Genomic DNA, 25,763 nt, shown 5'->3' with positions numbered 1-25,763 from the left:
GGCCGCCACGCCTCGGCGGATGAAATTACTGCGTGCGCCTTCAATGCTGTGGAGCTGGACAAAAAATACGGGGATGAGCCGGTGCAAGTTCGAGTGACGATGGGGAAGGAGCCGAGACACTTCCTCTCCATCTTCAAGGGGAAACTGATCATCTATGAGGTAGGCTTTCCCCATCCAAAGCCCACACCCACCAAGGGACCTCAGAGTCCCTTCTTTCTCTTGGAAATTGGTCCACCTCCCTTCCATTCCCTCCTTCCTCTCTCTTAAGGAGAGCAAAACTCCACATCTTTAAAACAAAAGTGGCTATAGTACTATTCCCCCCCAACAGGGCCTTCCTGGGGGTGGCTCCACAGTTGTAGAACTCTCTCCTTTCTCATTTGCTTGGCCCTTTCCGGGAGGCCATAATCTTTTTAAAGTTGCCTGTCTTTAACATACTTTAGGCGATCCAATTCAATATTTCCATGTGTCTGTTTGTCTGGATCCACTCAGTGCTTCATAGTCTGCTTCTTTTTCTATCCGTATATCACTTTGTGAGGGGCTTTACCCTGAAAGTAGTGGATGAAACAAACAAACATTTGATTAACATAGAGAAGGACCTTGCTGAATGTGATTCAATAGACTGTGGAACAGCAGCTGGGGATAATGTATCGATCTGTTACGTGTTCCTCTTCCAGATCATTGTGGAAAAGCAGTGGCTCAACAAGGAATTGGGCAGATCTGTCCGTTTCCATATCTCATTTTTCCAGTCTTTTGTTTCCCCCCATTTCTACATCAGATTACGATATTCTTTTTACAATGCATTGTGAAAATTTCAACAAATGTTCATGTTCATTTCTCTTAATGTGCAAAATCTTGTCCAATGTGCACACTGCTGCAAGGAACTTTTCCTAATAAAATCCATTTTTGTACACCTATTTTTACTGATATCTGTGGGCTGTTTTTTTTTTTTTTGTATGCACTTTCCCCTGATGTACACACTTTCTTGTATACCCCTCTTGGCTGGAAGACTGCATCACCAGAAATGGGAGGCATGCAAATTTTTGCACATTGGTTCAGGAAGTGCAAATTTAGAAGAATTTGCATTGAGATGCAAACCAAATGGATTTATTTCCTACCCTCCTGCTTCACAGACTGCCTTGTTTCTTTCAGGGAGGCACAAGTCGTGCCCAGAAGAGTGAGCCGGAGCCCGCTGTCCGGCTCTTCCAAGTGAGGGGGACAGATGAATTTAACACCAAGACTGTCGAGGTCCCAGCAAGAGCCTCCTCGCTCAACTCCAACGATGTCTTCCTTCTCAGAACCAACCAAATGTGCTACTTGTGGTGTGGAAAGGTAGGTGAATATTAGGGCATATGCTCCAGCATATTCCAATCTTGTGTCCCCATCCCCTAAAACTCCCACCATCCCCAGCAAGCTTGGCCAGTGTCCAGGGATGATGGGAGTTGTAGTCCAACAAAGTCTGGGGGCCCAAGGTTGAAGAACGCTGCTCCAGATGACCTGCTTATTGAGCCTTCCTTGCAGAGTGCTTATGTGAAGACTAGGTTGTATCTTGTCTTCCTTGAGAATTCGGTCCGATTTGTTTGCAGGGAGATTATTCAGACAATGGGCACTCGCAGGATGTTTATGCATCTTGTTAGTCATTTATTCATCCCACCCTTTTCTGATCCATTTCCCCTTCACTTTGCTAACCGCAAAAGGATCAGTTTCTTTTTTTCTTTCTTTCTTTTTGAAGTAGATTTCTTGCACTAGGGCAGTGGTTCTCAAACTTTTCCCCCCTCTGGGCCACACTTTCACAATAAAAATTTGCTCATGCCATGCCAAAAAAAAATTATCAATAAGAAATACAATGGAAAACAAAAAGAAACAACTTCTAGCAGTGCTTGATTTGTAACATAGAACATAACTACTTTATATTATGATCATGGGTAAAGCAATGCAGCTACGTATTCTGCAAATTAAAAAATATGTTGATACTATACTGAAATGTTTAAATGTTTTTATTATTGTCCTTGAACCTTCCTGCCATTCTCTCCTGCCCCACCTTTTGAGAACCACTGGGCTAGAGTGATAGAGTCCTTTACTCCACTTTAATTGCTCAGACCTACATTTCCCAGTATACAGAGGCACCCTGACTGTCAGGCTTCGGGGAATCGGCTTCCTCCCCCATGGCAGTAAATAAGAAGATCAAATGAAAGGAACATCTTACCAATTAGATTCTTTAATAATCACAGTGAGAGACAACAGAACACGTCTCCCTAGAAATGGCAGTGCTCCCAATTAAGGCTATCTCCCCCCTCCATCCCTATTAATCTGCGTCACTCCTACATCTTGTAATCTGAGCTTGTACCTTCTGTCCTTTCTGTTCTGAGACTTTCTGAGCTCTTCTCGACCTTGGGGAGAGCGGTGGGGAATGCTGTCCAATGACTGTGAATCCGTTAACCCTCTCTCCCCCAGTGTGTTTCTTCTTCTTCTAGCTGTTCCCTATCCAGTATTTCCCAGCTTCTGCCTTCTGAACTATGCCCCTCTGCAAACCACTGTTCCAAATCTACGCTGTCTTCCTGCTCCTGGGAAGATTCAGGATCAGGGAGAGGGGGTGGCTCCCACCATTCCTCCTCAGTGCAGCCCTCCTCAGCACAGTCCCTGACACTGACTGAGCGCAGAACCCCCAATTATGTGAAGCAGGGCTGCACACCCTGAGTCCCAGTTCCACAAGTGTCCCACCCTTTCCCTAGCGTTTTGTACCGACTCCTCATTTGCTCTGGTTTTGTGCTGCCTCTCCAGGGGTGCAGTGGGGACGAGAGAGAGATGGCCAAGAACGTGGCCGACATTATCTCCAAGAGGGACAAGCAGACCGTGCTAGAGGGCCAGGAACCAGCGGAGTTCTGGGTCGCGCTTGGAGGAAAAGCCCCCTACGCCAGCGATAAGAGGTAAGAGTTGCCCGGTTCCATAGACCCTTCATCGAATGGATGTGAATAAATCTGAAAAGAGCATCAGGGGAAGCACTGGAGCTCAGCGGTAGAGTATCTGCCTTGCATGCAGGAGGTCCCAGGTTCAATCCCCAGTATCTCCAGGTAGGGGTGGGAGAGACTCGCTGCCTTAAACCCTGGAAAGCCTCTGCCAGTCAGTGTAGACAATACCAAGCAAGATGGGTGAAGGGTCTGACTGAGCATAAGGCAGGTGTCTATAGCCACAAATGCACATCCACAGACTTGAGGTTAACACAGCTTGCCAGTGGCAAGGCAGGGGATAAAAATGCATATACAATAGGAGCATGTGTGTGTTTTGGTGTGTGTTTTTCACAGCTCATAATGCTGGGTATCCAGAGTAATATACAGTCATACCTCGGAAGTCGAACGGAATCCATTCCAGAAGTCCATTTGACTTCCAATATGTTCAGAAACAAAGCTGCGGCTTCCAATTGGTTGCAGGAAGCTCCTGCAGCCAATCGGAAGCCACGGAAGCCCTGTTGGACGTTCGGGTTCCAAAGAATGTTTGCAAACCAGATCACTCACTTCCTGGTTTGCAGCGTTTGTGAGCCAAAACATTTGATTCGCCTTCTGAGGTACGACTATACTTTTCCCACCAAGCCCTGATGCCTTTGCAGAAGGAAACGACAAGAAGTCATTTGAAATTTCTCATTCCGATATCTAAGTCGATAAGTCAAGTGCATAGATAATTTGGTGGCAGGACACCCCTCACACACACACACACACACTTTGTCACCTCTTATAGAAAGAAAAGTTCTACCTTGCCAACTGCCCCTCATCTTTTAATTCAGTATTGCTTTCCTGTTTCATATTATATTTCTTTGACATGTTTACTTCGCCTGAAAAACAGAAACTCATTTTTATTTTATTTTATTTTATTTTTTTAAAACCTCATGGGACAAACGCTTCTTTAGGATCGCTAAACAACATTAACCTTAAAACATACAAATCTACGTCCACCGTTGGGAGATTGGCATCCTGATTGGTAGCGGTTAAGAGGCCGACAGCTCACTTTCTTTCCCGCTTAGGAGTCAGGAGCCTGCCCCCTAGTGGTTAGAATCAGCGTAGGATGTTAGAAAGGGACGTGGCTTCATCTCACGCAGAGTCTCTCCCTCCCCAATGTTGCACCGTCCAGGTTCCAAGAGCAGTTTGCCCAGTACCAGCCCCGCTTGTTCGAGTGCTCCAATCAGACGGGCCGGTTCATCATGACAGAGATTGTGGATTTTTGCCAGGATGACTTAGACGAGGATGACATCATGCTGCTGGATACCTGGGAGGAGGTCAGTGGAGATGAGCGAATGCTTCCGCAGAGGAGTTTTCCCAAGCGTGCTGCTGTCCCTGCTGCAGGTTTGCGTGCATGCCTTGGGCGTGGATGCAGAGCCTCCCTCCAGAATGAACAGGGCGTTCTTCTCAGTAATAAATACCCGTCGCTCATTGAATAATATTAATTGTCTAGAACAGGGATGGGGGACCTCATCTGACTGGTGGGGCCAGGTCCTTATCTTACCTACCCCCTTTGCACCCACCTGTCCATCACTTGGTGTCACAATGACGTCATGCAACGATGGCTGGAACTTCAGGGTATCTCACAGGGCTTGCAATGAGCCCTGTGGGGTGATTGGAAGCACCGTTATTCAGCAAGCTTGAAGTCTCCAGCCATCAGCCGCTGGTGGTGACTTCAAGCCTGCTTTCTGCAGGTGTTGGTTGTTCCATGAAGAACTTGGTCCTGCGGCTAATTCTCCTGTTTATATAAAAATTCCCAATTTACATTTCAAAATATTCATTTAAACAACCTTAAATCAATGACTTCCCTTCTCCTCTTTCCAAAGTTCATTTTGCATATCATACATCCCTGTACATGAACTAAACCAGGCATCCCCAAACTGCGGCCCTCCAGGTGTTTTGGCCTACAACTCCCATGATCCCTAGCTAACAGGACCAGTGGTCGGGGAAGATGGGAATTGTAGTCCAAAACATCTGGAGGGCTGAAGTTTGGGGATGCCTGAACTAAACCATTCAGTAATCCATTGTTACATCCATCAAAAACTCATTTACCCTGTTGAATTTATCTTAATGCTACCAGCGTTTTTAAATAAACACAATTTTCACCCATATATTCAGTAAACATTTTCCAGTCTTCTTTAAACATACATTTTTCTTATTCTCTTATTCTGTTAGTTAAACCAGCAAGCCACTCGTATTCCATCAGCTTAAGTTGTCATTCTTCTTTAGATGGGACCTTGCTCATTTTCCATTTTTGGTCTAACAAAACACGGGCCGCAGTAGTGGCATACTTAAATAATCTTTTTTGACACCTGGGAATTTCCCTCTGAATTATTCCCAACAGAAAGTACTCTGGAAAATTATTTTTAAACATTTTTTTCAATTCATTATATATCATTTCCCTGCATCTAATTCTCTACCTGGCATCACATACGACGTCAGGTGTGGGGCAAGTGGGCCTAGTTAGTGGGAAGCGAGCCAGATTGGGGAAGAGTTTCCACAGCCTTTTTCTAGGGCAGGCATCCCCAAACTGCGGCCCTCCAGATGTTTTGGCCTACAACTCCCATGATCCCTAGCTAACAGGACCAGTGGTCAGGGATGATGGGAATTGTAGTCCAAAACATCTGGAGGGCCGCAGTTTGGGGATGCCTGTTCTAGGGGGGGAAATGACTCTTCCTCTTTCTTCTCCACCTCCTGTTTTCCGCCTGTAGATTTTCCTTTGGGTTGGCAAAGCTTCCAACGACTATGAGAAGAAGGAGTCCCTGCCCTCGGCCAAAGATTACCTGAAGACCCACCCAGCGGGAAGAGACTTGGGGACACCGATTATTGTGGTGAAACAAGGTCACGAACCCGTCAACTTCACAGGCTGGTTCACCGCTTGGGACCCGTACAAGTGGAGTGTAAGTAACCGCAAGCAAAAACATCTCTGCGCTGAGGCCATAGTTTGGTAGCCTGTTTTTAATTCCACAAAAAGTTGCGCATTTCAAGAGCTCTCTCTCGTTCCACTAGAAACTGGGCTGCTCTGCCTCAGCTTCTGTGACACCTGAGCTGGAAAGCCAATGAGAGCCAGCAAATCAGTGACTCCTCCCTCTCACCCAGACAAGCGCCATGACAGCAGAGCAACACGTCTACCATTTTGCTGCGAAATGATGCTCACCCAATGTGCATGTTCACTAGAACGGGAGTGGGCAGCTTTTTTGGCCTGAGAGCTCGGTCCAGAACTGGACCGTACACTGCAGGGCAGTTTAAACAGGTGGGCAGCGCTACCTGCCTGGTATCATATGGTGCAGTGAAGGTTGGTCCATCAGGGCAAATGGTGCACTGCCCTGTCTTCTTTCTTCTTCTTTGGCGATCCCTCGTAGCCGAGTCAGATTGTCTTCCATAAACACAGTTTTAACAATGAGTCCGTAAGTGACTGTGGAGGCCAATTCTGGATCCACACGTCCTTCCACAGTGGAGACATTGGTTTCTTGGTGGGAGTTGATCATGGTGTGGATTTGCCAAGCGTGCCTTCCTCTTAGCACGTTTCTCCCTTGCGTCCTGAGTTCGAGTTTCTCCAACTGGAGTGCTCACAGGCCAGTGTTTCCCAGTTGTCAGTATTTATACTACATTTTTTAAAGATTTCCCTTGAGAGAGTCTTTAAACCTCTTTGGTTGTCCACTGGCATTATGCTTTCCATTCTTAAGTTGGGAATAGAGTTGCTTTTGGAAGACGATAGTCAGGCATCCTAACAACATGACCAGTCCATTGAAGATGTTGAAGAATCATTGCTTCGACACTGGTGATCATTGCTTCTTCCAGTACAACTTCAGCTGCTTCCACCTGCCTGCCTCCTTCCTTACAACCAGCCCAGAAGGTGCCCCTGCCTCTCAACTTCTTCCTCCTTAGTCTGTGTTGCCTTTGCAGAACTCAGCAAGGAGGAAGGGGAGGAAGGGGACAAGTAGAATTTGTTGGCTCTGCCTGCTGTTGACTCTGGCACCACCTACTGTCGGCCTCCTGCCTTGCAGCCCCTTTTGCCCCAATGAGCACCAGGTAGCACTGCTTAAGTGCTGATTCGGAAAACAAGGTCTCACATAAAGTTGCAATCACTTTGCTCTTTGGGTAACTAAGGCTTCCTCGCAGATCTCAGCAGCAATTTTTCTTTCCTTTCCTCTCAGGATGGCAAGTCCTCCTACGAGGAGATTAAGAGCAGCTTGGGAAACGTAGCCACCATTTCGGAGATCACCGTGGTGAGTAAGCCCAGGGTGGAAACTGCAGCTTCCTTGTGCAGAGGTAGCACCCGTCTCTTTACAGCAGGGGCCGAAAACATTGTCAATCAGTGGGTGGGGCCGGCCACTTGTCAATCACCTGACATCACAACAGTGTCAGGTGACTGGAATAATAATAATTTATTATTTATACCCCACCCATCTGGCTGAGTTTCCCCAGCCACTCTGGGCGGCTTCCAACAGAACAGAACATTAAAATGCAATAATCTATTAAACATTCTTTCCAGCAGCACCTTAAAGACCAACTAAGTTTGTGCATGCACACTTCTTCAGATACCAGTGCACATGAAAACTTCTTCAGATGCATGCACACGAAAGCTCATACCAAAATAAAAAACTTAGTTCGTCTTTAAGGTGCTGCTGGAAGGAATTTTTTTATTTTGTTTCGACTACGTCAGACCAACACGGCTACCTACCTGTAACTATTAAACATTAAAAGCCTCCCTAAACAGGGCTGCCTTCAGATGTCTTCTAAAAGTCTGGTAGTTGTTTTTCTCTTTGACATCTGATGGGAGGGCGTTCCACAGGGAGGGTGCCACTACCGAGAAGGCCCTCTGCCTGGTTCCCTGTAACTTGGCTTCTCACAGCGAGGGAACCGCCAGAAGGCCCTCAGCACTGGACCTCGGTGTCCGGGCAGAACGATGGGGGTGGAGTTGCTCCTTCAGGTATACTTCAGGTAAACCTCTTCCTTTGTGGGTACAGCTTGAGTTGCGACTGCATGGGAAGGTTCCTTGCATGACTGGCTTGCATCAAGTCCAGATCCCAGCTGGCTTACTGTGAGCACCAATTAGCTGGCCAGCACTTTGAGCCAACCTGATTCCGCCAGGGTTAGGCTGTGCTAGGGGGCTCCCCATCGACAACTCACCATTCAGGCCCTGCCAGCAGCCACGTGCCATTTTAGGGGGTGAAATTCAATTCCCCCCCAAATTTATTCAGTGAAGGGTCCTTTGGGTGTAAGGAATCCAAATTTGCTATTATTTTTGTGACTGGACAACATTTATCTCGGTGAGTCTACATTTCATGAAGAAGCCCATAAACTACCTTTGGAAAACCAAATAATTCTAATTTTACCTTCTGAAAATGTCAGGTAACACTAAATACTGCTGCTGTTACTACTAAATATATAATATTCCTGCAAGTACTAGGCACTTTTAATGATTTCTATGCAATTGTACACACATTTTACTTACCGAGCAAAACTAAATTGTGCTAATTTAACCAAAATATATTTTGAATCCCCAAGCCATGTTACAACTTCTTAGCACACCTCATTTTTGGAATTTGTAAATTGAGAAATTCAATATGTGCCCCTAACGCTGTACAGTGTTAATAGCAAAACTCACTAGCCAAGGAACCATCAGAGACACACTTTAAAGGTTCCCAGTTGTTCATTGGCCAGATGGGACAGGTGGGTGTGGTTCTGGGGAAATGACCTCATTGGCCAAACCTGCCGGGCTGATTTGCCCCATGGGCCAGAGGTTGCCCACCATTCCTTGACAGCCTGAACTTGTGTAAAGCAAAGGGGGCCTTAATGTAAGCACCCAGTGGCACTCAGGAAGCAGAAGGTCCCAGGTTCAACCATCATCTCCAGGTAGAGGCTGGGAGAGACTCCTGGTCTGAAACCCTGGAAAGCTGCTGCCAGTCAGTGTAGACAACACTGAGCTAGGTGTGGCTCAGTACAAGGCTATTTCCTAGGTGCAAAAGGGTGGAGGAAGAAGCTTGAACTTCACTGCCTACCGAGGGCTGGCTCTCACGTCTTGCCGAAACCTGAGGGCCTGCTGAATGTGGCAAGGAACTTCTGATTGGCCAATGCTCCTTAGCAAGGCATGCTTGCCCCATGTGAAATGTGCAGAGTGCCCTCCTGTTCACGGGCTTTTCCTTTATTTTGGCAGGACCTTAAAAATGCCAACTTGAACAACAGGAATGCCAGCAGTAAGCCTGCCACCAATTCAGCCGTTTTGGAGACTGACAGGAGGCCGCCAGTACACCAACTGCCCTCCAGCAATGGTGGTGGCGGCGACAGCGGCAGCTACAACAACAACCCCACCTCCGTGGAGACCAATGGGACTGGCGCATATCACAGAGATGCTTTGATCAACAAGACGGTGGATGACCTTCCGGAGGGAGTGGACCCCACCAAGAAAGAGGTAGGTGAACCCTCCCTGAATATTGTTTATCATTGCCACGGCACTTGCTGATCGAGCGGCTCGCTCCCTGGTCATTTCTCACACAATTTTCACCCAACTGCTGTGGCTAACATCGCTGGCACGGGAAGCAGCTATGTGAAAAGGGCAGCTCACACGAACAACACAATGAGGCACTTAAATGACACATTTAGAATAGAATAGAATAGAATAGAATAGATCTTTATTGTCATTGTCCCCTTGCGGGAACAACGAGATTTCTTGGTTGCTATATCAACTCATGTCAACTCAAATAAGACACTCCACATAAATTAAAATACTAATAAGCGCAATACAATAGAGAACAATATAACAAATACAGTGGTACCTCGGTTTACAAACACAATTGGTTCCGGAAGTCAGTACTTAAAATTATTATTATTATTATTATTATTATTATTATTATTATTATTAAACCTGAAGCGTACTTAACCTGAAGTGAACTTTCCCATTGAAAGTAATGGAAAGTGGATTAATCCATTCCAGACAGTCTGTGGAGTACTTAAACTGAAGTGTGCTTAACCTGAAGCGAACTTTCCCACTGAAAGTAATGGAATTAATCTGTTCCAGACGGGTCCGCGGAGTACTCAACCTGAAGCGTACTTAACCCGAGGTATGAGTGTAATTGGTTCCGGAAGTCCGTACTTAACCTGAAGCGAACTTTCCCATTGAAAGTAATGGAAAGTGGATTAATCCATTCCAGACAGGTCCACGGAGTACTTAAACTGAAAATACTCAAACCGAGGCGTACTTATACCGAGGTATGACTGTAAATAAGATGACTTCAGAGTCCAGAGTTTCCATTTAAGGCCAAGATTGCTCTAGGAAAGAAACTGTTCTTGAAACTGTTCTTTAAGTGCAGTCAGGAGAGGGTGCTGGGAATAAGTCACACAGGATAAGTGAGGCTAACGTTTTATTAAAAGGAACACGGTCTGCTCGGGAGTGCCAGGCTAAGGAGCACAGCAATAAGGTAGGTCTTGCACCTGTGAGTCAGTTTGGAAACCGAAGGTCTCCTGATCTTGCATGTGAGAGACATTAGGACATTAGAAGATGCCGTGCTGGACGAAGAGAGAGGCCTTTTGAGTCCAGTGTCCTGTTTCCTAAGCAGGCATCCAGGTGCTGCTGGGGACCCCACAAGCACCATATTAGCCCTCCCTTGCTGTTGCTTCCCTATAATTGGTTTCCAGAGATGTGCTGCCTCTGAGCACAGAGAGACCGCATGGTCCTTGTGAGTGGTAGCCACGCATACGGTAGCTTTATCCTCCATGGCCACATACCTAATCCTCTTTTAAAGGCCCCTGAGCTGGTGTTTAGGATGGTGAATGTGCCGCAATCCTTGGTGTGCGACAGGCTGAAATTTCGTGCCACCCACTTGATCTCAAGAGAGAGGTTAAAAAGTGGTTGGAATGCAGATTGACCCTAATGTTGGTAGTTTCCGGCCCCAAATGTATATTGGAAGCAAGTATATTAGGAGGGTTAGGGATGCGGGTGGCGCTGTGGGTTAAACCACAAAGCCTAGGGCTTGCCGATCAGAAGGTTGGCGGTTTGAATCCCCGTGACGGGGTGAGCTCCCGTTGCTCGGTCCCAGTTCGAAAGCACATCAAAGTGCAAGTAGATAAATAGGTACCGCTACAGCGGGAAGGTAAATGGCGTTTCCGTGTGCTGCTCTGGTTCGCCAGAAGCGGCTTAGTCATACTGGCCACATGGCCTGGAAGCTGTACACAGGCTCCCTCGGCCAATAACACAAGATGAGTGCCGCAACCCCAGAGACGGTCACGACTGGACCTAATGGTCAGGGGTCCCTTTACCTTTATTTTAGGAGGACCCGGTATGTGTCTCTGCTTTCTTTATCCACTAGGTGGTGCTGTGTATTATTATTATTATCATCATCATCATCATCATCATCAGTGCTTTTTTCCCTAAGAAAATATTTAGGGTTACTCTCATTTTCACTTAAGAAAACCACCGTTTTATAGTTCAATTTGGGGAAAATAAATACAGTAAATGGACAAAATTACAGTACAAAGATTCACAAAATGTTTAGGGATATGCGTACTCCTGCATACCCCAAGAAAAAACCACACTGATGATGATGATGATGATGATTATTATTATTATTATTATTATTTCATTTATTCATTCAAGTTCTATACCACCCTTCCTCTGTAGATCTCAGTGCGGTTCACAACATAAAAATACAAGATTTTTTTTTTTTTTAAACACATCATAGAAACAAGAGCAGAACGAACCAGTTACCCCTCAGGCTTCTCCTCTCAGTTGTTTCCCTTTGCTCTCACTCTCTTTGCAGTACTACCTGTCTGACGCAGATTTTTATGACATCTTTGGGAAGACCAAGGACGAGTTCTACCAGATGCCCAGGTGGAAGCAGCAGAATGAGAAGAAACAATTTGGACTCTTTTGAGCAAAGGAGCTTTCGGCCTGCACACCTGCTTGCCGGCTGGCTGGCTCCTTAGAACTCATTTTGGGATAACTCCACGGGTGTGGGAGGAAGTGAGCCTGGATAAAAGGTGCTTCCCTCCATCATTGCCCCCACTATGAAAAAGGACTATTTAAAGACCCCACACACACACACACACCTGTCTTGAAATCAGTTTTGTCAAAGAAAGGCTTGGTAGATTATTTCCTTCCCCCTGCACCTGAGCGCCTGAAAACGGCAACCTCTTTTGCCTGCCAAGCTTTTTATAATTTATCTGTGCGGGGAGAAAGTTCCTTGCATTTGATGAGTTTGGAAATTCAGGGGTTCCACGTGAAGTTGTAAGCTTCAGGCAATGTTGAAGGGGAATGAAAGACTGGCCTCTAGGGCTAATTCTGGACCCTTTGGAAATTTGGAAGGGGGGAAGTCTCATTCTCTCTCTCTCTCTCTCTCTCACACACACACACACACACACACACACAACACACACACACACTCCTTAGTTATGCAGCAACTGGCCTCCAATCTGAAGGCATGGAATTGAATACCCTGACCCATCCTTTCCTCCTCCTTTGTAAATAAAGCAGTGCTGAGTGCAGTTGCCTCAGGTGGCAGATGGTGAGGGGCAGGCAGCAACAGCAAGATGTCGGGAGGACAGACGCCCATACGTTGCCCTCTGGTACGGTGGAGGACCATTTCCGCCCCGTTGCTTCTGGATGGCTTCTCTCCATGAAATTTGAGAGGACAGCGCCACCTTGTCCTTTACCTCAGGCGGCCATGTTTTGGGCTAGTCTTATTCCTTGTGCTCACAAGGACCCCGGAGCATCCGTCTGGGTGCCACTGGAAACAAACGTTGGGCCTCTGCTCTCACTTATTTTCTTTTCTCTCTCTCTTATGAAGCCAGGATTGGGAAGAAAGGCAGCGTACCAGTGGCCTCATCTGGGGCCAGGGGAAATTGTATCGCTCACGTTTTGAAGCGTTTTTGGGATTTTGCGTTTTAAGGGGTATAAAGAGGAGGAACCCCACGTGAACTGTCTGGGGTCACAGTCTTGACTATAGTTGCTAAGTTTATCATTATTATACTGCCAGTCAGGCTAGGGGTGAGGTGCTGGTGGAATAACCGCTCTCATTTCGCTGGCAAATAAGCATGTGAGGGATTTGGGTGAATATCACAATATGATGATCAGTATATGATGAAGCTGCCTAGAGAGTCTTAAATAATGAGAATTGTAGATCTTGGGCTTAACGTTTGTGGTACCCTAGATTGCTCCGTGAATGTTTATGGTACCCTAGAAGTGTAAGGTTGCACCCTGAGGGCTGTAACTCCACGCTGCTTTTCTCCTCAAGGTTTAATGGCACCTTTTCTCATCCAAAGGCCTCAAAGGCCTTTCAGAGAAAACATCCAGAAAAAACAGCGCCAGTGGCAAAGGAATTCACAACATTCCTCACAGTTTCCATCACAGCTACCTGTGGCCATTTCACATTGTTCACTTCTGTGCCATGATTTCGAAATAAAAAAAATCAGTGACCAGCGGCGTGCGTTTTTCATAAATCTACATACGGTAGCTTCACTTGGGACGAAATCAGCAAGTGAAATTGGGGCGCTCCTGTTTTGTCTTCCATTTTGCCCCCAAGAGGAAGGACTTGTGGCCGACCCCACCATGGTTTATCGTGTGGTAGAGATCCTTGAATGACTTTTCGCATCTTGAATGGGAGAAGGAACCAGTGTCTGGGTAGGAGACCCTGACATGGAGGTTAAAACATACATAGAGCCACAGTAATAGTTGCCAACCTATTTTGGCCAGCAGGCCCATTTGGACTCTTGAGACGTTGCTGTGGGTGTCAGTAACAAAATGGCTGCTGTCAGGCATAATACAAAATGGCTGCCGTGTCGGAAAGAGCAGAAAATGCTCCCACCATCATTGGGGGCGGGGGGGGGGCTCTGCCATGCTTGCTCAGAAAGCAGTTTCTTGAACCTCTCCTCTGTTAAGAACAGGTGGGAGGGTAGATGTTCAATCCTGCCATTCAAGAAAAAGTGAGCATTTGGGGTGGGGGCAGAGTTCAAGGTAGGAGAGCTTGCGCTAAGCCAGTTTAGTTGGCTATGTGCAGTTACACATCAGTTGAACCCAGTAAGAAAAATAAATAGGAAAAGATGAAGCAGAGAAACATTCTTTTTTTACTTTTCATTTTAATCGCAATTAAAAAATATATTATTTACGGTATATCGTACTCTTGTCAACCCTCTAAATCTGTAGCTTTAAATTAAAAAAAAACACAATATAAAAGTTTTGTTTGCAGAATGATTGGGTTATATCTCGCTAAGCCGTACTAAAAAGCAGATCCGCTGAAATAAAGGGACTTTCATTAGCTGCGCTCGCCAGTTCCAATGGGTCTACTCAACAGTATGACTGACATGGGATATAACCCATTTAGGGAAGATCCACTGTCATGTCAGGGCAAGAAGTGGGAGCGTTGGTGGTGTTGGGCAAACTATTTTTGTTGTGTAAACAACAGGAACACAACAGTACAAGACTGCAAATGATAGGCTGGCAGGGGGTTGGACTAGATGACCAATTGGTCCCCTTCCAACTCTATGATTCTATGTCTTACACCAGCCCAGGCTCCCCATTGGATTCAGCTATTGCATTATGACTCTGCCAGGGCTCCACTTATGGCATATCTGTTAAAAGTCAGCTACAGTTGCATCTCAACCATCGTCCTTTTTTCTTTTCTTCAAGTTACCACCCCATGATTGTTTTCTACACAAACAGAATAAGGCTGGGGCAGTTATAAGGTCCCAATCCTTTTTTTAAAAAAGTGCTAGACCAGGACCTTACAGTTACCACAATAAGGCAAGGTGTGACTTTTCTATTGCAAAACCCCAGGTGGAAGTGTTTGGGGGTAAGAGGCAACACCGTTCAACATAGTGCCTTGAGAAACAAGATAACGTTCGCCGTAAGAGACAGAAAACGTAACGGCTTTTAGAAACCACCTTCCCGTTTAATGGCAAAGCCTAACCCAAACCAAGAGGTTATGTTGGGTTAGAGACACATGGATTTCCATGACACAGGATGAGTTGGTGTGTGTCTCCAATGAGGCCCTGCTCTAGAACAATGCAGACTCCATTTTGCGGATGAGAGGATTGGAGGTGGCGGCCATTTTGTGAGGAGGCCGGCCAAGTCTCGAAATTCACACTGAGAGGTAGTGAAAATGGTTGACTGACAAATGAACGCCTCGATCCTGTCAACTTGATCACAGATGATGCTACCCTGAGGGAGCAACTCCCTGCAAATCGAGGAATTCAAGTTGAGATCACAGATTCTCTCGGATCACTTTCAGGCACATCTGCTTTGATGTGGGACTGCAAACTGGCCAGTGCTGTTGACCAATTCTTATGTCTAGAAATGAAATCAGGGGCCTTTGGCACTTGGCAACGCGCCACAGTATAGGCACCTAAGTCTGAAGCAAGCTTTGGGCCTGTTCTCATGAGATAAGATTGCGTGTAAATGAGCCTTCAGCCTCCACAGGTTGTTTAAAAGGATTCTGCTCAGTGAAAAGCAAAGGTTCTCCTCTCTTTTCAATCTGAAGTGAGTCTTAGAGGCTGGGACCACATATAAAATAAGAGGATTTGGTACGACATTGTCAGTAGGATAGCATTTTCACAATTTGCTATAGAACACAGTGTAACATGCAGCAAAGATCCAGAGCCATTTAAAACTCGTAGATATCACTGGGAGAATTAGGTACATATTCAAGTCTTTCCCACTGAAATCAACAGAATCTGGCTTTAGGTGGATTGAGGGCATGAATTCTGTAGTATATCTCACATGTAATGTAAAAGAGGCACAATGGTGGCACAAAAGGACTCCGATTCAAAGCTTTTTGATGCGAGGTTTTGTAAACTCTCCAAAAGTTTCTAGTCCTCACCAATTCACGGAAAATCTTTGATACAATTGCATCATGTTCAAAAGCAGTAGTAATTCAGAACCAGCTGGGGGAAAACCTAATATTTGAAACAACAGAATGATCATATTTTGTATCAGTCAGTTTCTTTCAAGCAGCTGAATTTGCTAATGTTGGGATAAATTTCCACAGGCAACAATCGTTTTTCGATAATGGCCTATGAGACTGATTAAACCCCAGTCTATATCCTCACCCCCTTCAAATTCAGAACAGTTCCCAAGCTACTAAGAAAAGTGAGGGTGTGACTGGTTGCTTTCGCCTAAAAATAATGTAATACAGTAATTAATTCTAAAAAGATCGAACAAAATTACAAAATTTACAAAAAAGAAAAGAAAAAGTAGCATCTAGCAAATTCACAACGTGATGATTGACACACTTGCCTCAGCTTCTAAAACTGAAAAAGCCCAATGCCTACCCTGACACTGTTTTGGGAAAGTCCGAGGACAGTGCTTACGTCTTAATGTCTAAAAAAATACAGTATATTTAAAAAATCACATTTTTAGAGTTATGAAATCCGGCTGGGAGTACATTGCTAGTCTACTGTACTGCATCAGAAACACAGACCATAACACTGACCCAGAAAGCAGCTTCTTGAGAATCTCTTGTTTCAGTCAATGGGTAACTTACCAGTCCTTACAACTTGAAAGAAGGTGAGCGATGCCCAGTTCAATTTCAGAAGTCGGAGAAGTTGCAAAGGAGGGGTTTTGGCTGCTGCTAGACGCAGCATTAAACATTGCACAAGTCAGCTTAATTTGAATGATTTACACACAGTTTGCAGCACCCAGCAGCGGAATGCGCGCTTTCTTAAAACTGTGTGTACGTATGGACACGTCGTTCAAGAACTTTCCTTAGCTTTCAAAATTGCATCGCAAACCGCCTTTACGCTTTTCAGCTTACCTTACATATCGTAAGGACTGGAAACTTTAAAAAGTGAAAACCCTGAAAGGTGACGTCAGGAAGAACTGGCGCTTTGCTGCCCGAGTGCGCAAGGCAGTCAGGAACCATCGGTCATAAGGGAGGAAACAGAGGCATGGAAACAAGCGGAAAGGACACAGAAGTGGGGAAGCCACATCTCGGATCTGACTCAGAAGATGCCTGAAGCTAGTGCTACAGTCCAGATGAGGTCTTCAGAGACAACAAAGGGGGGGGCAGTGGCCAGTGTGTGGACCTCCCAGCCTTAAGGGACTGAAGTAACAATCTCCCGCGGCTGTCCCTGTGCTTCTCTCTATGATTGCAAAGCTGGTGCTTCTTCTCCTTTCCCCCAGAAACGGCAGGTGGGATAAGGAGCAAGGGTCAGCAAACTTTTTCAGCAGGGGGCCGGTCCACTGTCCTTCAGACCTTGTGGGGGGCCGGACTATATTAAAAAATAATAATGAACGAATTCCTATGCCCCACAAATAACCCAGAGATGCATTTTAAATAAAAGGACACATTCTACTCATGTAGAAACACGCTGATTCCCGAACTGTCCGCGGGCCGGATTTAGAAGGGGATTGGGCTGGATCCGTCCCCCGGCCCTTAGTTTTCCTACCCATGGTAAGGAGGATAGCCCAGCTTCCCAACCACAACAGAACATGGCATTTTATAGGCACTTGGAACAGCACTTCTCCACGATGCTTTCTAAACGCAGCAAGGCGGCTGGCACAACGACCTCTGCGGTGGTTGGCTCGACTCATCTGTCCACTTCCTGCTCTCCGGGGATGTTGTGGAGATTCCACATCGGCAAAAAAACCAGGGTAGTGTTTGAGGTCTCTCTCTTCCCAGCTTGGTAGGCAGGTTCATTTGGAAAGGGATAGCAGGGACCTCCCCCTTGAGCGGTCTGAGAAAATTGTCCTTTTACTAAGCATCCGTAATATTGATGTGCACAAAGAGCGTGGCAGAAGGGTACTGGTCTCCATTCTTTGTCAAGAGATGAATGTGGCGATAGCCTGGAGATTATCAGAGGGGGAGAGAGAGAGAGAGAGAGAGATGTTACATCAAACATTGTGGTGTTCTCTTCACTTGGTGTACAGTATTTCAATAGCTGGCACTGGGAGTGGCGACAATCAGACTCACACATGCCAGGGGGACCGGAGGATGCAACATAGAGATGGGGGAGAAATTCAGTTTTAACATGGCCTAATTCTCTCTTTCCAAAACAAAACACAACCTGGAAAAAAACAGATAGCCTTCGAAACCTGTACATCCCTGAATTCTGCTATGCAGTTCTCCAGCCACAAATCTGCATATATTAAGAGAAAGTGTGCTATAAGCTGGCTTCTCTGAAGGCGGCCAACTCTTCCTCTTATACGTGTCACCAATAAAAATTCAGAAAAGAAGTGAGGTTTGGATAATCAGGAATTTGGGAAGCGCTGCCTGATCTGGGCAGTAGAGGGCGATGTGCTCCTATAAGACACCTGGGAGGTTCCTAAACTGTGTGGTTCATCTGTTGTTGCAGACCCCTTGAAATTAACGAACCCAAGTTAGCCATGTTAATTAACTTCATTGGGTCTACTCTGAGTAGGACTAGTGTTGGTATTACGGCCCTATCCCTTGCATTTCAGCCCACAAGCGAGCTTATTAACCCCAAAATTTGGGAATCCCTCCAAACCTGTGTCAAAGTTTTGCAGTCATTTTGCAGCAAAAAAACCCACATTTTGCAGCACGACCCCCCCAAACTGAGTAATTGATACATCAAAGCGGGGTCCACACCCAAAAATCCAACATTGATTCACTCCAAACCGGTGCCAAAGTTTTCACTGCAAAATGACTGCAAAACTTTGGCACCGGTTTGGAGCGGATGCAAAATTTTGGGGTTCGTAGTTAATGAAGACCTCCCAGCCATACTGAAAGAGACATTACACTTAAAAGGGAGAGAGAACTTTTTAAAGAAACAAAACCCAGTTGTTAGCTGGCCGAAGAAACTCCCTGTTACTCTAAGCTTCAAATGAAGAGTTGCTTTGAAAGTTAAGATGGGAAGACTCACCTTGCTTCAGACTTGTGAAGGGAGTTGTGAATTGCCCGATAAAGTCATTTTTGGTCGACGCGTCAAAGTCTTCCACCATGAAACGAACCAGAGCGAGCTGCGGGACGTCGATGTCAAACTCAAACACTTCATCCCATCTGGGGTTAAAGCCTGGCAAGGAGGAGAGAGAGTGTTAGGTGAGGAAGGAAGAAAAGACAAACACAGGCAACACAGAGATGTACAAGTTTGAACATCTTTCCGGTAGGCTAGTTCTGTAAAAGATGGGAAAATCTGGCCTCGTCCTTGATCGATAAAAAAGATGCTCAGAGACTCGTTTTTCCTTCTTTCTCTCTCCGTCTGAGCTACATCAATAGAGTGGTGTTCAAGAGAAGTATTCTGCCTTGGTCAGACCCCACTGGGAGTCTTGTGCCCAGTTCTGCACACCACAAGGATGTGGACAAGCTTGAGGGACATCTAGGAATCTCAACTAAAGCATCCATGACAGGTGGCCATCCAACCTCTGCTTAAAAACCTCCAAGGAAGAAGAGTCCACCACCTTCTGAGGGAGTCCGTTCCACTGTTGAACAGCTCTTACCATCAATCATGAATCTCCTTTCTTGTAGCTTGAAGCCATTGGTTCGGGTTCCACCCTCCGGAGCAGGAGAAAACAAGCTTGCTCATCTTTCACCTGAAAGCCCCTGAGATATTTGATGACTAACTTATCTCCTCTTCTCCCTGGTGTGTAAGCTTTCCACATGCCAAGGAGATTGTGCCATAGTGGGAGTTTCCAAAACAGCAAACCCCTTCACCCCAGTGTCTTGCAAGGTGTTATAGCCTTTTGAGAGGACTGTACCACATGCATGCCTGCACACTTGAAAGGGTTTTCAGTTGGGCTGAAAGCCATGCAGTCCATTGTGCAAAGTTGGGAGAATATACAACCAAGGCTTTCGCCAGCTATTGGTAGTTTTGGATTCAGGACCCCTTTCCCCTTCCAAGAAGCAATGAAAGGCCCTTTTGTAAGGCATCTTGGAGAAAGAAGAACAGGTTCAGCTTTTTCCTTCGCTGGGAAACAAATGAATAAAGCCGCTATTGAATCTCCATTTACCCAGCTACAGCAAGAAGAAAGAGCCTCTCCAAGCTAGGAGCCAAGGGGTTTGTCAGAGTAGCAGCCCAGAAGGCATGGCAGCCAAAATCTTGGTCCTTTTTTTCAATCACAATGCAGCAGAAACACTGGGCTGGACTTTAAGTTCATGGTTTCTAAGCGCCTTGGTGTCATGGACTGGTTGAATGCAGAGGAATGGTGGGAGGAATCAGCTGGGGAACCCCCAAGGGAAAAAGGCTCAGAGCCCAGGGAGTGGTGGTGGGACGACAATGAGCAGTCAGAGGGAGAAGACTGGGAAGAGGAAGTGTTGGGAACTGAAGAGGCAACAGGGTTTAGTGAGCAGGAAGAGGCTGTGGCAGAGAGAAATCCAGAATGAGAGGCAGAAGCTGAAGCAGGAGAGGAGGAGTCCAAGAGGCAGTGATAAGTTCGGCTGGTGAAGACTCACAGGGGTCTCCTCCTCCTACTGTGGCAAGCTCTCCTCTCCCCTGATCTCCCAGAACCAGAAGAGTCATGAAAAGGGCAGAGGTGAAGTTGGCTTCACACAGGCACGGTCTCCTATTGCTTGGGGAAAGCCCTGAGGAGGTGAGGACTTCCAGTCTCAGCAACTGATTTTCATGGAGGAAGACCACTAGGAATGAGCGGCTGCGCTTATTAGGCCTGACACTCAATCAAGCCTGTGGAGATCGTGTTTTTGCTAATGAAGAGCTAACTCCAGCTTTGAACTGTGTGATTACTGACTGGGGGCTGCTGAGACATTTGAGGACAATGTTGCAAGGGATGTTTGGAGGCAGAAAGTGACTTGTGTCAAAACTGTGAGCAAATGTGGGCTTGAAGAAGGACTGGGTGAGAAATAGGGAAGTAATTGAGAGAGAGCTGGGAGGGAAGGCTGCTATGAGCGAGAGGCACAGATGCCACCCGATCAGATTAACTGGTTAGTTTAAAGCAGGAGATTCCAAACTATTCCTCCTTGATTTCTCAGGAAACGTCAGAAGGAAACCTCTCCTCTTACCGTTGTTGTCAATGACGGTGGTTTGCTTCTTCTCATTGTCCCTCTGGATGCCGTGGATCTCGATTATCACCCTGGGGTCCACAATAGAGTTTTGGCTCTTGTTCACCTTGGGCAGTTGCTGGCCTGTGATGACCTGTATGAAAGAAAGAGGGGGGCAATGTTTGGGTCTTGAGTGCCCATCATGACTTGGAAGCCTTCCAGTGGACAATAAGGTACAGCACTGGGACACCAACTTTGGACTTCAGAGAAATGCTTGTAACCCTCGTTTCCAATTCCTACCTTCACCTGGAGTTTCTTCCGGGTGCACCACGGCCCTTCGGAGATGGCCTTGGGGTTGAACCTGGACTGCTCGTCCCGCAGAAATTCCGGCTTTAGGACGTACCCACAAAAGCCGTTTTCCTGGAATCGGCCTTGGTAGACATCCATATCGGTTCCCTTGGACTGAAAATTCAAGGCAACTGGGGGGGGGAGAGAGAAATACGTACAATTAATTGGCAAATTATTATTTTCAAAGGCAATGCTTCAATTAGGTGTGTATGATCATTAGTAGCCCTTAACCCACTGAATGGGGCACGAAAGCAGATTTACAGAACATTGTCGTGTTCTGGAAAAGTAATGTAGTCCTTGCTTTCGATTGCGCCACAGAAAGTTGTTGTACAGCTTATGGGGACGTTGAAAATGCACCTGTTTATCCCGGCTTTTGACACTTGAGGTGTATATACCTTAAGACCGGCCTCATTTTTAGGACTGTAATTTGTTTTGAACTAATTTTAATATTGTGTATTAATGTTGTAACCACTCTGAGGCCTTAAAGGGGAGGGCAGGTGATAGACAAGCAGACAGAAAGACAGAGATAATATTACTTCACCGACCCCTTTCATCCCCAGTTATTCACAACTAAATAAGCCATGATTTTAACAACCCAGTTGGCCTACTCCTTCCTCTCCCCTCTGCATTTACCAATCTGGCACCCCACATTCCACATGTCAACAGGGTTGTAGTTAGACGAATCCGTCCTCCATCCCGCAGGGTAGATTCTGCTCAGATGCCTGATGTTGTGATGGATGAAGTCGGTCCCTGGAATGAGAACAGAAAAAAAATGACAATTTCTTTCTCCTCCTCTAATAATAATGGAACTTTGGGAGAGCTGGGGTGACCCAGAGAGAGAGATTAGGGTCGTGAGGGCGGAAAACGCTTCTTCGTACAACACATAATTAAGGCTATCACACATGAGGCTCCAATAAGTGTTGGAAATGTAAAGAAAAAGAAGGCACATTTATTCATATGCGGTGGAACTGCAAAATGATTAAAAATTATTGGGATATGATTTATAATGAAATTAAGAAAATGTTTATGATAACATTTGCTAAAAGAGCAGAAGGTTTTTTATTAGGGATTTCAGCTCAGGATCTGCCAAGAGAAAAGAATAAACTTTTGATGTATGCTACGACTGTGGCTAGGATGCTAGCCCAAAGATGGAAAAGTGATGAAATACCAACCAAAGAGGAATGGCTACAAAAACTGATGGAATATGCTGAAATATGCTAACAGAAAGACTTACAGATAAAGACAACAGAGAATTTTTCAAAAGATTTTGATTTACAGAAACAAAGTAAAGACATGGATTCACTAGCAGGGTTTGAGTAAACACTTATAATTAACAAAAATAAGTACAGAAATTAGAAAAGTGATGGTAAAATGATAAGAGATAATAATAACTAATATAAAGAATTTATATGAAGATATAACAAGGCAAGCAGGGGGAGTGAATATGTAAAAAAAACCAGAAGAGGAAGTTGGGGGAGGGAAGGGGGAAATCGGGGGAATGTATTTCTTTGATTTTGATGAATTGAAATGTTGTTAGCATGATAAAAATGCAAAATTCAATTTAAAAAATTTTTTTTAAGGCTATCACACATTAATGTGGCCACCGGGATCTTACAGAACAAATCTTCCAAGCATTATTAGCGATGCTGGCCAAACAGAGCTCCCAGGTTCAGCAGCAGTATATCTGCGAATGGGTGGTGCCGGAAAGGAGAAATAGGGGGAAGGAGTGGTTTGGCATGCCCTCCCAGTAAGCTTATAAGATAGGGAGGAGTTCAAAAGTGAAGGAGACACCCCCCCCAAAAAAAAAAACACAGCCCAGTAAGGACTGAGCATGATCAATAGCCATGGACTGCTGACTGGTTATTAGGGGAGAAAAAATAGAAAATAGGGGGTGGGTGGGTTTGAATGGAATTTCCTTGGCGTGGGCATGGCTAGCTGGCTGGAATGGAGTATCCTGGGAATGGGCATAGAATCGTGAATAGCAGTGCACTCCACACTGCAGTGTTTTACTTCAGGTCACACACCCCCAAATGTTCTTGGGTTATGTTCGATCGGTGGATCTCTCTTTTGAACACATCAGACCAGGCAGGGGGCTGCTTACCAGATTCCTGGGCCAGCTTCAAAGCTTTGCTTTCACTAAAGGATGACATTTCATTGTAATCGGCATTACTGAAACCTTGGAAGTGGACGCTTTTGCAGTAGACCACCGTGTCAGATAGCTCCTGGGCAAGCTTCAGTTTTTCACTCTAAAAAGGGATAAGGAACAAGGTAGAAAAATGAGAATTCATCATAATTTCAGGGGCGGGAGGCAGGGCGTGAAACAACCCACTAGCTTCTAAATCTCATAGGTTGTGGCCAATGCTCGTCTTACTCAGAGTAGACCAATTTAAATTGATGAACACTAACGGGTCTACTCTGAGTAGGACCAGCACTGGGTACAACCCCAAATGTGGCCAGCACACTAGCAGGTAGGTAGCTTATTTGCTACGATTCAGAGTGGTGCAGCGCAGCGGTTTTCAAATTATGTTTCAGGGAACGCTGGGGTTGCCTGGATGTTTTCTCAAGGGTTCCTCCATGAGAACAACAGCAATGGCAAATCATCTTCCTTGAAAGACAGACGGCCTACCACTGTTCATTCCTTTCTCTTCAATATACATCCACATGAGAGTCCTGGGTGTGTCCCAAGGCACATATATAATGCCAACAAGAAAAGAATGAGATCCAAGAAGACCAGCCAGCGCCCCACATGGTCCCTTCACCTATCACCTTCTCCATGGAACACCCTCAAACCCTTGGCTGGCCATTGGCTCCTCATAAACAGGAAGCAGTATAAGAGGACTTCCTGTCCCAGCTGAGCCTTGCTTAAGTAACCAGGGCCACTTCATTGGTTGTTCTTGGGTCATGACGTCTGCCTTGCTCCTTGACTCCCAACTTGTTCTTCAGTGCCGACTACTGGTTTCTTCCAATGTCTCCTAGCTTGCCTCAGCTTTGACAGCATGCCATGGTATGGCTTCCTCCATTCTCAGAGGCAGTATGGTCGGCCACTGTGAGAACAGGATGCTGGACTAGACAGGCCTTGGGCCTGATCCACCAGGACCTATCTTCACAAGTTTTTATGCACGTCTGTGGCAAATGAAGAACGCAGAAAGGAAAGCCCAAAAGTGTCAACTGTGACACACAGATTATTGGATTTGGATCCTAAATATGTTTACTCAGAAGTAAGTCCCAGTGAGTTCAGTGGACCTTACTTCCTGGTAAGGGTGCCTGGTGATTGCCACCTTGACCTGTAATCCTTTGCACACTTCCCCAGGCATAAGGTAAAAAAGGTAAAAGGTAAAGGACCCTGGGACAGTTAAGTCCAGTCAAAGGCGACTATGGGGATGCGGCGCTCATCTTGCTTTCAGGCCAAGGGAGCCGGCGTTTGTCCACAGACAGCTTTCCGGGTCCTGTGGCCAGCAGGACTAAACCGCTTCAGGCACAGTGGAACACTGTGACGAGTGCCACAGTGCACAGAAATGCTGTTTACCTTCCCGTCACAGTGGTACCTATTTATCTACTTGCACTGGTGTGCTTTCGAACTGCAGATTGGCAGAAGCTGGGACAGAGCAACGGAAGCTCACCCCTGTTGCAGGGATTCGAACCGCCAACCTTCTGATCAGCAAGCCCAAGAGGCTCCATGGTTTAGACTGTGAATGCTGCCCAGTGAATGGAGTGGCGTTCCCAAAATCCATGCTAGCGGTTGCTAAGAACACCCAGAACCAGGGCCTGGAATTGCTAACATTGGTCCACGAGGCTCACCGTCCTTTTCGTCTCCACCTCGATCTTCACAGTTTCGTCTTCCATTTCAGCTGCTTCATCCTCATCAGAGACTTCTTCCGTCTCTGGGCTCAGCTTCTTCCCTTTCACGAGAATTTTCCCCTTTAATTGCTAGAGGGAAAAGAAAAAAAGAGATATAACAGCAGCAAAATGGTGGAACGGGATCAGTATCTCTGGCCCTCCAGACGCTGTGGGACTCCAATTCCCATCAGCCTCAGGAAGCATGGCCCAATGGTCAGGGAAGGAGGACTACATCTCCTATCATCCCAAACCAAGCTGTCTGGGACGGAGGGGAGTTGAAGTCCCACAACGTCTCGAGGGCCATAGGTTCCCCACCCCTGACTTAATTTGTCAACCAAGATGGCAGCTGTGGCGTTTTACGTGCTGATGATAAAATGCAGCTAAACTCACCTCCGGCGAAGGGAGCTCGGACGCATCTGAGTCGACTGGCACCACCAGCAGCATGTCTTCCAAGATGTTGTGCATGTGGTATGCTATCGTTTTCTGCTGCTCAAGACTACAGTGGTTCTCCAGGGATATGATGACAGGATAAGGAGAGGTCTGCCGGGGGGGAGGGGGAGAGAACAGTGACATTAATACATGAATAACTGCTGTTTTCCTCCTGTCCGAGTGAATCCAGTCCTTGAGCTCTTCAAGAAAGGTCCTGCTATGCTGGGTGCTTGCTTTTGGGGAAGTAAAATCAAGCGGCCCTCAGAGCAGGGCCTTCTTT

At 46.1% G+C, this 25,763-nt stretch overlaps 2 protein-coding genes across 3 annotated transcripts in view; one reads left to right on the top strand and one right to left on the bottom strand.

The window, feature by feature from the left end:
- Positions 1-14,674, top strand: part of VILL (villin like) — a 51,508-nt gene extending 36,834 nt beyond the window's left edge. Inside the window, exons 13-20 of the mRNA XM_035129295.2 lie at positions 1-159; positions 1,150-1,329; positions 2,779-2,924; positions 4,120-4,264; positions 5,699-5,887; positions 7,145-7,216; positions 9,148-9,402; positions 11,747-14,674. Coding sequence (XP_034985186.2) covers positions 1-159; positions 1,150-1,329; positions 2,779-2,924; positions 4,120-4,264; positions 5,699-5,887; positions 7,145-7,216; positions 9,148-9,402; positions 11,747-11,860 — 1,260 coding nt within the window. The 3' untranslated portion in view covers positions 11,861-14,674. The remainder of the gene's footprint in view (positions 160-1,149; positions 1,330-2,778; positions 2,925-4,119; positions 4,265-5,698; positions 5,888-7,144; positions 7,217-9,147; positions 9,403-11,746) is intronic.
- PLCD1 (phospholipase C delta 1) overlaps positions 14,140-25,763 on the bottom strand; it is a 66,667-nt gene continuing 55,043 nt past the window's right edge. For both annotated transcript variants that reach the window (XM_035129298.2, XM_035129297.2), the window contains exons 8-15: positions 25,445-25,594; positions 25,016-25,144; positions 23,319-23,463; positions 21,851-21,967; positions 21,170-21,348; positions 20,891-21,023; positions 18,801-18,950; positions 14,140-17,763 (exon numbers count right to left, since the gene is read on the bottom strand). In XM_035129298.2, coding sequence (XP_034985189.1) covers positions 17,675-17,763; positions 18,801-18,950; positions 20,891-21,023; positions 21,170-21,348; positions 21,851-21,967; positions 23,319-23,463; positions 25,016-25,144; positions 25,445-25,594 — 1,092 coding nt within the window. In that variant the 3' untranslated portion in view covers positions 14,140-17,674. The remainder of the gene's footprint in view (positions 17,764-18,800; positions 18,951-20,890; positions 21,024-21,169; positions 21,349-21,850; positions 21,968-23,318; positions 23,464-25,015; positions 25,145-25,444; positions 25,595-25,763) is intronic.

This window comes from Zootoca vivipara, chromosome 12, assembly GCF_963506605.1.
Source record: "Zootoca vivipara chromosome 12, rZooViv1.1, whole genome shotgun sequence".
NCBI lineage: Eukaryota > Metazoa > Chordata > Lepidosauria > Squamata > Lacertidae > Zootoca > Zootoca vivipara.
The sequence above is the reverse complement of the archived record's forward strand: the minus strand, read 5'-3'. Positions and strand labels throughout refer to the sequence as shown.